Source organism: Electrona antarctica (genome assembly GCF_951216825.1).
Source record: "Electrona antarctica genome assembly, chromosome: 13".
Classification (NCBI taxonomy): Eukaryota; Metazoa; Chordata; class Actinopteri; order Myctophiformes; family Myctophidae; genus Electrona; species Electrona antarctica.
In genome coordinates, this window is record NC_136794.1 from 46044441 (window position 1) to 46055569 (window position 11129).

Genomic DNA, 11129 nt, shown 5'->3' on the forward strand with positions numbered 1-11129 from the left:
TACAAATTAAAATAATGACAATAAAAAAGCAACCAACTTTTCAACCCTTTGTTCCTTTGCGTGTGTGCCCGTGCAGGTGTCCCCCCTCCTCCACCAGGTGGCGGTATGGTGATGATGCAGCTGACGTTGCCGCCGGGCCAGCAGCCGCGGCCACACTCGCCTCCACAGTGGAAACACAACAAGTACTACAGCCTGGACCACCACCGAGGACCTCCGAAGGCTACGGAGCTGTCGGTGCTGGACACCTCACAGGTACAGCCCATTGATTGATTGATTGATTGATTACTTTATTGAAAACTAATTCAAAAGGTTACAGACACAAGAAAGCCACAAGAAAGGCTCGTTTCCGTTGTGGTCCTTTTGGGGAAAGGGGACATAACAAAACAAACACGCATTATGCTACGGACCCCCGATTTAATGGCATTTCTATCTCTGGTACCACGATTTATATTGTAAAACCACTGTTAACATTCACCGCCACCAGGGGGCGCCAAAAGTCCCAGACCGCCACCATATATCTTTTATTTTATTGTCTCCACCAGGCCGAAGGCATGGGGAGAGAGTATGTTTTGCACTCCGTCCGTGTGTCCGTCCTTCCTTCCGTCCGTCTGTGTACAGCTAATCTCCGGCACCGTTAATACAAATGGACCCGGTCCATTTGGTTCCATTTGTACACTCTCTGAGTTACAGACCCATAAGGGTCCATTTGTTTGCAAATTATCATTTAGCTGGGTCCCCCTGGAACTCCCTCAAGTACCCCTGGGGTAGCCTGGCTAATAAGCCAGACTCAAATCACACTGTCATCCGCCGGCAGGCTTTTTTTTTTGCCAACGGCTGATTCGGTCTGGCTTATTAGCCAGGCTACCCCTGGGGGTCCCCGGACCCCACTTGACTCGTGTCATGCCACTTTGGCCCATCCAAAAGTACATTGAAAACAACTGACATTATAGTGTTCATATTCCGAAATGCATTATTAAATACATGAATACATATTTGTACAGCATTTGAATAAAAATGAAAATAAATAAAACAAGGCCATTTTACATGTAAATGGCCCTCCTCCTCATTGACCAGGCCATGTAAATGGCCCTCCTCCTCATTGACCAGGCCTTTTCAAGGAATGAGGCAAATGAAAAGGTGTACTTTTGAAATTGGCCTTTCAGTTTATTGTCCCCCAACCATGATTTGGATCGATCTTATTCAAAAGTCTCTCCTTAAAAAGTATCCCTAATAGAGTTGTAGAATGGACAATAAAAACAACGTTTTGATTGTGTTTTATTGTGTGTGTGTGTGTGTTACAGAGCAGCCCCCAGCTCGGCAGCCCCTCCCCTAGCCCCGCCCAGTCACCTACGCCCACTCACCTGACCAATGTGAAGAACATCCGTCCAGGCCTGTCCTCGGCTCCCATCATGCCACAGTTCTCCCGGCCCTTCATGCCAGGGCAAGGTAAGGTTTCTGAATACAAATCATTTTCACGATTTTTCAAAAACACCAGACCTACAAGCTACGAGCTTGTAGATCTGCTATTTTTCAATAGCTAAATTATAACGATGTTTAAAACACCAAAAGGGGTTCCCGCCCCAAAATGGGTTAATATCACAGGCAGACTCTTCACATACTAGAGCATACATGGGCAACTGGTGGCCCGGGGGCCACATGCGGCACCCACCTTCACTTATTGTGGCCCTCATGTTAATGTCAGAATACTGATATAATATTGGTTTCAGCTGTTACAATTCCACAACATGCAAACATGACCCGCTTTAATTACTTAAGTCTAAATTAGTAGCTCAATGCTCAACACAAGTATAATTAAAGGCATTTGAAATTACATAAGAATGTTATTCCAATTCAAAAATAGCAAAAAATAATTCAAGATTTCAATTTGAATATAGCAAAAATAGCAGATTGTAGATCGGCTATTTCTGCTACGACAGCAATATGGCCCCTCTGGAGTGATTGTGGAGATATAGTGGCCCTCTCCATCGTCAAAGTTGCCCACCCCTGTACTAGAGCATGTCTGAAATAAGTGTCGGAGCTGAAATCGACATGTAAATATGAAATAAATGCTTAAACATGTAGCTACAGTTGTGATCAAATGTTTACATACGTTTGTAAAGGACATACTGTCATGATAGTCCTGACTTTCCAATAATTTGTTCAACTCTTGTTTTTCTGTGATAGGTTGATTGGAGCAAATACTTCTTTGTCATACAAAAAAATCTTGAATTTATTTGTATTTTTATGAATGTTTAAGGGTTTTCTGAAAATGTGACCAAATCTGCTGGTTCATAAATATACATACAGCAATTATATTATGACCCATGGTCATGTAGAAAGTTGTGTCAATCAAATTAGCTTTGTGGCATGGCCTCTTAACTTCAAATGAGTCAATTATGATTGACTACATCTGGTGTGTTCACTTCTCTGAGCATTATTTAGGGCTCTTTTGGCCACAACCCCCAAACAATACAATGGGAAAGTCAAAGGAGCTCAGCATGGATCTGAAAAAGCGAATAATAGACTTAAACAAGTCAGGAAAGTCACTTGGAGCCATTTCAAGTCAGCTACAGGTCCCAAGATCAACTGTGCAAACACTTGTTTAAGTATAAACTGCATGGCACAGTTGTGTCACTGCCAAGATCAGGAAGAAAGTGCAAGCTATCACCTGCTGCTGAGAGAAGATTGGTCAGGATGGTCAAGAATCAACCGAGAACCACCAAAAAGGAAGTCTGCAATGAGTTAGAAGCTGCTGGAACACAGGTGTCAGTGTCCACAGTCAAGCGTGTTTTACATCGTCATGGGCTGAGAGGCTACTGTGCAAGAAGGAAGCCCTTTCTCCAGAAGTGACACCCTAAGGCTCGACTGAAGTTTGCTGCTGATCACATGGACAAAGACAAGGCCTTCTGGAGGAAAGTTCTGTGGTCAGATGTGGTCAGATGAAACAAAAATTGAGCTGTTTGGCCACAATGACCAGCAATATGTTTGGAGGCAAGAGGGTGAGACCTTTCACCCCAAAGAAGACCACACCTACTGTCAAGCATGGTGCTGGTAGTATTATGCTCTGGGCCTGTTTCGCTGCCAATGGAACTGGTGCTTTACAAAGAGTAAATGGAATAATGATGAAGGAGGATTACCTCAAAATTCTTCAGGACAACCTCAAATCATCAGCCAGAAATTTGGGTCTTGGGCGCAGATGGGTGTTCCAACAAGACAATGACCCCAAACACACATCAAAAGTGGTAAAGGAATGGCTAAATCAGGCTCGAATTAAGGTTTTAGAATGGCCTGCCCAAAGTCCTGACCTAAACCCCATTGAGAACATGTGGAGTTGTGGACAGTGCTGAAAAAACAAGTCCATGCAAGGAAGCCAACAAATTTAGATGAACTGCACCAATTCTGTCAAGAGGAGTGGTCAAAGATTCAGCCAGAAGCTTGCCAGAAGCTTGAGGATGGCTACCAAAAGTGTCTAATTGGGGTGAAAATGGCCAAGGGACATGCAACCAAAGATTAGCATTGCTGTCTGTATTCTTTTGAACCAGCAGATTTGGTCACATTTTCAGAAAACCCTCAAACATTCATAAAAATACAAATAAATTCAAGATTTTTTTGTATGACAAAGAAGTATTTGCTCCAATCAACCTATCACAGAAAAATAAGAGTTGAACAAATTATTGGAAAGTCAGGACTATCATGACAGTATGTCCTTTACAAACGTATGTAAACTTTTGATCACAACTGTAGGTGTAAAGTTAGAGACCACAGAAGTGAACCTTTTCAAGCCTGTGTTCTCAACTCGCGCTGTGTGTGTGTGTGTGTGTGTGTGTGTGTGTGTGTGTGTGTGTGTGTGTGTGTGTGTGTGTGTGTGTGTGTGTGTGTGTGTGTGTGTGTGTGTGTGTGTGTGTGTGTGTGTGTGTGTGTGTGTGTGTGTGTGTGTGTGTGTGTGTGTGTGTGTGTGTGTGTGTGTGTGTGTGTGTTACCTAGGGGACGTACGGTACCCTCTACTCGGCCAGCCGCTGCAGTACAACCCACAAATCCGTCCCCCTCTCCTCCACGCACCCCCCATGGTTCCCAGTCACCAGGTGAGTGTCCCTGTAACCCATTTTGACCTGAGATCAGATTCTAAAAATGTCTTCTACATCCTGACAGTTTTCTGAAAAAGCTATGTTTCTATGTCAGTCGTTCTTCGATTTTTCAAAAATAGCAGACTACAAGCTCGTAGCGCGCCACTCGGTGGCGCTATGAGCTTGTAGATCTGCTATTTTTCAATAGCTAAAGCATAACATAATGCTTACACCAAAAGGTGTTCCCGCCCAAAATGGAGACATGGCGCGAGTAGCCTCGCGTTGCCAGACTGTTGCCTCTCGCAAATTTTCAAATGCTTCCGTCATAAAGGCTGGAGAACGGAAGCTCTGATCATGAGCAAGTGAAGCCTCCTCGCCACTTCCATTTATCCTAATATGAATCTAAATCATCTAAGCATATATAGTGTGCTGCTTAGCAGAAATGGAAATAAAAAAAATAAAATGTAAAGATATTTTTTAAATGTATTTTCCGTGAACCGAAATGGCAGCTTCCTTGCTCGGATTTTGAGAGGTGTAGTTCCAGACGACGCAGGTGTTCTGGTCTGGATCAGCGCTGTCCTGCTCATGAGGGGGGACATGTAGCGTGGGGGGGGGGGGAAAGCTCACCACAATCCACATCTAGTCGCCCCCCGGGTGCACAAACGACCACAACATTTTCATGGGACTGCGCCAGTGAAAATAATGCTTGCGTAATCACTCCTCAACGCCTCCGTCCGCACGTCCAAAACAAACACCCGCCTCTCGTTGAAAATGAATTATTAGGCACGTTAGTTGCTCCCCGTCTGAAAAAAGGCCTTTTAGCCCATTTAGGCCTGACGTCGAAATAAAGAAAGAATATATATTCAAAGATTTGTGCCGCATTTTCACGATTCATTTTCAAAAATAGCAGACCTACAAGCTCATAGCGCGCCACTCGGTGGCGCGCTATGAGCTTATACTTTAGCTATTGAAAAATAGCAGATCTACAACATAATGCTTAGTTAAAACACCAAAAGGGGTTCCCGTCCAGAATGGGTTAGGTAGTGTTTCAAAAACTGTTCAGCTCCAGATCCAAACGTATTTACATTGTATAGTAAATAATCGGTGAAAATAGCCGATCTAGTAAAATGTAGATTTGATATTTTCCCTAGTTTCTTTTTAGTTTTTTTTAACGCAGTTGTCCACAGAACGTCTGCTATTTTCAAAATATTTGTAGACATTTTAAAACTTGAAATGAGACATTCTGCCCATATGAGTGCTTTTACTTTTCAAAGTACATTTTGATGCCAACACTGTTGTACTTTTTAATCAAATGTACTCAAGTACATTTTTGAAATCCAGACTTTTACTTTTTACTTGTAACAATTACAGTATTGATACTAAAAAAAAGTGAGTAATTTTTCCACCTTGTCCTCCAGGTACCCATGGGAATGAGACATGGCGGCGGCGGCCGAGGGAGGAAACAGCCCAGGAAAGCCTTGTCCACAGATCTCAGTGTAGGTGACACAGGTAAACCTTAGGGTCGTTCACATCTCAGTGTAGGGGAAACCAGAGACGAAATGTCTCTGGTTTGTAGATCTGCAGCTTGTAGATCTGCTATTTTTCAATAGCTAAAGTATAACATAATGCTTAGTTAAAACACCAAAACGGGTTCCCGTCCAGAATGGTGTTAAAACTATGAAAGCTTTGTCCACAGAGCTCAGTGTGGGACGGGTTGAAGCAGTTGAAATCAGCTCACTCTTGGCACTATATGGTAAAATCTTTGCAGGTGACAGATACTGACATTAGGGCATTCACTTCTAGTCATTTTTACTAGTTGACTAGTTGCCTAGTTTACTAGTCGACTAGTTGTTAAACAACCTTTTATGTAAAAAAAAAAACAAACAAAAAACGTGTTGTTTTTTTTTTTTTTGGAAATAAATATTTGTACATTTAAAAACTGTGTACATTGGTGACTATAACTATAATCTACCTGATATTGAGGCCTACACAATCGGGGGAAAAAAATAACTTTTTTTTCCTTTTTTTTCTTATCAACTAGTCGACTAGTACCAGCAAGGTACTAGTGGATTTACTAGTCGACTAGTAAACTAGTCGACTAGTTGCTTAATGCCCTAACTGACATGTATCTGTTTGGTGTTACTACCAGATATTGGTTTCCTTGATGGGTTTGATTGATCTGGCCAGACTGTGACCACTTGACATGACAACTGATTGATCTGGCCAGACTGTGACCTCTTGATTGATCTGGCCAGACTGTGACCTCTTGATTGATCTGGCCAGACTGTGACCTCTTGATTGATCTGGCCAGACTGTGACCACTTGATTGATCTGGCCAGACTGTGACCACTTGATTGATCTGGCCAGACTGTGACCACTTGATTGATCTGGCCAGACTGTGACCACTTGATTGATCTGGCCAGACTGTGACCACTTGATTGATCTGGCCAGACTGTGACCTCTTGATTGATCTGGCCAGACTGTGACCTCTTGACATGACAACTTACAGTTTAGGCGTTTAGGGTAAACACCAGGTAAACGCATACACCAAATGCAGAGAGACGGTGAAGTAGTCGGTAAACCAAGAACCGAGCATTGGTCTAAAAAAACCCAAAATAAAATCTGAAAATGATCTGTATATTGAAACTAAAGGATACCAAATGAACCTAGCATTTGTCTAAACTTGTCGGGTATGTTATCTAAATTATATTTTTAGCCCATTCAGGACGGGAACCCCTTTTGGTGTTTTAAGCATTATGTTATACTTGGCGGTATATACTGAGCGGTGGCCCAGGGGTAGAGTGGCTGGATGGGAACCGCAAGGTTGCCAGTTCGAACCCGGGCTCCCCCAGAGTTAGTGTCGAAGTGTCCTTGAGCAAGACACTGAACCCCTAAATGCTCCTGATGTGCTGGTTGGTGCCTTGCATGGTTTCCTCCGCCATCGGTGTGTGAATGTGTGTGTGGATGAATGGGTGAATTGATGCACAATCTATGTAAAGCGCCTTGGATAAAGGTGCTATATAAATGCACCATTTACCATTTACTTTAGCTATTGAAAAATAGCAGCTCATACGAGCTTGTAGATCTGCTATTTTTGAAAAATCGTGAAAATGTGGTGCAAATCTTTGAATATATATATATATATATATATATATATATATATATATATATATATATATATTCTTTCAGAGCGAACGATTTTAATCAAATCTTTGCTTCTGGGGTGGTTCCTGGAACAATATGTTTGGGAGTCCTTGACATGAAAATGTTTGAGAACGACTGACATAGAAAAATAGGTTTTTCAGAAATTCGTCCTCAGATCTAAACGGTTTAACATTGTGGTCAAGAACACGACGATGACGTCGTCTTCCTTCTCTCTCTCCTCCTCAGTGAGTGGGCGGTTCCTGGAGGTGACGGAGCTGCCTGACAGGACGGCGTGGAGTGGGGGGCGTGGTCAGGGCGGCGGCGGCACCGTGCTGTGCGCCACGCTCCCCAGCGTGGCGGGCAACATCCAGCGGCTCCCGGGACACCACCAACACCCCCACCACCACCACCACCCCCCCCACCACCAGGAATGTCAGCCCGGAGCCAACGGTGACCCGCACCACCACCACCACCACGCTCAGCACCACCACCACCCCCACCATGCCAAACATACCTTCCCGGCCCCGGCTGACTTTGCCTCCGCCTACACCATCCTGGCCCACGCCGCCCCGCCCCCCATCTCCAGGAACTTTACCACCACCACCACCAACAACAACCAGGGTGCCTCCCTCCGCCCCCCCGCCAACGGCCCCCGCTCCACCTTGAGACTCGCGACGAGCAAGGGTCCCGGCCAGCCCCCCACCCTGGAGAGGGCCAGCTCCTAATTGGGGGGGAGGGAGAGGGAGGGGGGGGTGGGGGTGGGGGGGCATTATTAGGCTGTTAACGACGACAACAACAACAAAAAAGGACCTCTGGCTTTATTCTGACCTGCTCCCACCCTCACCAGCAGCACCCTCCCTCCCCCACTCCCCCCCCTCCTCGCCCCGCCCTCCCCTAACCCGCCCCGCCCTCGCACTCTACCTGATGCTGATGGTTTGATGTAGAAGGGTTTGTTTTTACACTTGATTTGTAGAGACTTTCTTGGGGAAATGTGTGTTTTTGTCTTTGTCAAATCGACCCATTTCGAGTGGATAAAATGGCGGGGAGCGAAACAAACAAACAAACGAAAACAAAGTCCCCCTCGAGATTTTAACATCCCAAAAAGCAACACAGTAAGAGAAGACATAAAAACGATATATTGAAGTTCTTATACGGTCACCACTAGTCACCTGGTCACCACTAGTCACCTGGTCACCACTAGTCACCTGGTCACCACTAGTCACCTGGTCACCACTGGTCACCACTGGTCACCTGGTCACCACTGGTCACCTGGTCACCACTGGTCACCTGGTCACCACTAGTCACCTGGTCACCACTAGTCCCTCCATCCCTTTGAAGAAGGCGACGGGAAAACACTTCAAAAAGAGCAGTCTTGTTTCTTCCCCCCCCCCCACCCCCTTCCCTCTTAATTGTTTTCTTATTTTATTTCCTAGTCGTGAATGTTTTTTTTTGTTTTAGTTTGAAACCAGGCTCAGTGGTCTTACCGCGCCTCTAGTGCCCCCGCCCCGCCCACGCCCCGCCCCCTCTATCGGAGGTTCTGTTTTTGTCTCAGCAGAACTCCACCAAAGCCCCCCCCCCTCCCCCTCCACTGTCGTCCTCCCTGCCCCCCCACCCCACCCCCCACAATGACCCATGGATAAAACTTAGTACCGCCCCAAACCCCCCCAAGTTTCCACCAGCCCACCTTTGCCCCATATTGTGGCCAGAACATCAGAGTCCCCCCCCCCCACCCCCCCCTCTCTCTCTGCTACACTAAATGGGTCTCTTGTTGTGCCTTCTCTCCAGAGTCTACTGCTTTTGTTCTCCAAGAAAACAACACACACACACACACACACACACACACACACACACACACACACAGATGAAGACACAGCAGTGTCTTAAACCATTGTAATGGAAAAAAGAAAAAGACCCGCTTCTTGTAAATAATTTATATAGTAGATAAAGAATTCAATCAGTTCTCTTTCCACAGTGAACGGTATTTACGCTGCGTTGGTCAAACAGGCACAGGTGACAATGACAAAGGCTTCTGTTTTTTTGTTTGTTTTTTGTTTTGTTTTTTGTTTGACATCCCTGGTTTTTAACTTAATTTAAATAAATAAAAAAAGTTGAGAGAATAAGAAAATAAAACAAATTGAAAACTCCTCCACCGACAATGTATTTTTAGCAATCCTCAGCTTTTTGATTTTTTTCTTTTCTTTTTGGTTCCTTCCGCCTCCTCCCACCATCCGCCCGTCCGTCCTCCTCCTGTCTGCCCGGTGCAAAGGCCAACAGTGTCTATTTACTTCATCAGGAGGTTTCGTTTTTTCTTAAATTTAAACCGACTGACTGACTTGAGGTCACTGGAAGAAAAAAAAAAAAAAGTTTGCACATTTATACAACTGAATATATATTATATCTATATTTTTTCCTTTTATTTCTCTCAAAGAAAAAAAATGTGTGGATTCTTGAAAGGCTGTTCAATGCTGGTGAAAGTCATTTTTATTTCAGTTTGGAAAAACCAATAAATGTTTACACCAAAATGGATGTTTTGCTCAGAGGAAGAAGTACTTTTTCAAATTTGAGCTCGATCTCTCTCTCTCTCTCTCTCTCTCTCTCTCTCTCCGGGAAAAGTTCGGACTGTTGACGTAATTCGCAGCTGACTTTGTGCTTTAATATTTGACCAATTAAAATGTAAAATGAGTTTAAATTAAGTTGCAACAGCTCGTTGGAGCGAGGTGGGTTTTGTGGTCCTCTGAAGATGCGAGGGGGGAGGGGGGGCTCTATTAAGTCATTTAATTTAGTCATTGGTGCAATTCATCTCAATTCACATTGTATGGGCCCATTTGTGCGCTACATTAACCTCGCTCCAACCTCATCTCTTTAAATGTTCTGAACAATTTACCACAATAAGGAAAACCTGCCAACCTGCCCTCTGTCATGTGAAAACCTGCCCCTCTGTCATATGAAAACCTGCCAACCTGCCCCTCTGTCATATGAAAACCTACCAACCTGCCCCTCTGTCATATGAAAACCTACCAACCTGCCCCTCTGTCGTATGAAAACCTACCAACCTGCCCCTCTGTCATATGAAAACCTACCAACCTGCCCCTCTGTCATATGAAAACCTGCCAACCTGCCCCTCTGTCGTATGAAAACCTACCAACCTGCCCCTCTGTCGTATGAAAACCTACCAACCTGCCCCTCTGTCATATGAAAACCTACCAACCTGCCCCTCTGTCATATGAAAACCTGCCAACCTGCCCCTCTGTCATATGAAAACCTACCAACCTGCCCCTCTGTCATATGAAAACCTGCCAACCTGCCCCTCTGTCGTATGAAAACCTACCAACCTGCCCCTCTGTATGAAAACCTGCCAACCTGCCCCTCTGTCATATGAAAACCTACCAACCTGCCCCTCTGTCATATGAAAACCTACCAACCTGTCCCTCTGTCATATGAAAACCTACCAACCTGCCCCTCTGTCATATGAAAACCTGCCAACCTGCCCCTCTGTCGTATGAAAACCTACCAACCTGCCCCTCTGTATGAAAACCTACCAACCTGCCCCTCTGTATGAAAACCTACCAACCTGCCCCTCTGTCATATGAAAACCTACCAACCTGCCCCTCTGTCATATGAAAACCTACCAACCTGTCCCTCTGTCATATGAAAACCTACCAACCTGCCCCTCTGTCATATGAAAACCTGCCAACCTGCCCCTCTGTCGTATGAAAACCTACCAACCTGCCCCTCTGTCATATGAAAACCTACCAACCTGCCCCTCTGTCATATGAAAACCTACCAACCTCCCCTCTGTCGTATGAAAACCTAACAACCTGCCCCTCTGTCATATGAAAACCTACCAACCTGCCCCTCTGTCATATGAAAACCTACCAACCTGCCCCTCTGTCGTATGAAAACCTACCAACCTGCCCCTCT

The 11129-nt window shown here is 44.9% G+C and overlaps 1 protein-coding gene across 2 annotated transcripts in view; it reads left to right on the top strand.

Moving 5' to 3' along the window:
• LOC306935900 (R3H domain-containing protein 1-like) overlaps positions 1 to 9734 on the top strand; it is a 69794-nt gene extending 60060 nt beyond the window's left edge. For both annotated transcript variants that reach the window (XM_079519220.1, XM_079519221.1), the window contains 5 exons: positions 77 to 252; positions 1302 to 1446; positions 3985 to 4082; positions 5483 to 5573; positions 7455 to 9734. In XM_079519220.1, coding sequence (XP_079375346.1) covers positions 77 to 252; positions 1302 to 1446; positions 3985 to 4082; positions 5483 to 5573; positions 7455 to 7933 — 989 coding nt within the window. In that variant the 3' untranslated portion in view covers positions 7934 to 9734. The remainder of the gene's footprint in view (positions 1 to 76; positions 253 to 1301; positions 1447 to 3984; positions 4083 to 5482; positions 5574 to 7454) is intronic.
• Positions 9735 to 11129: the final 1395 nt, after the last annotated feature.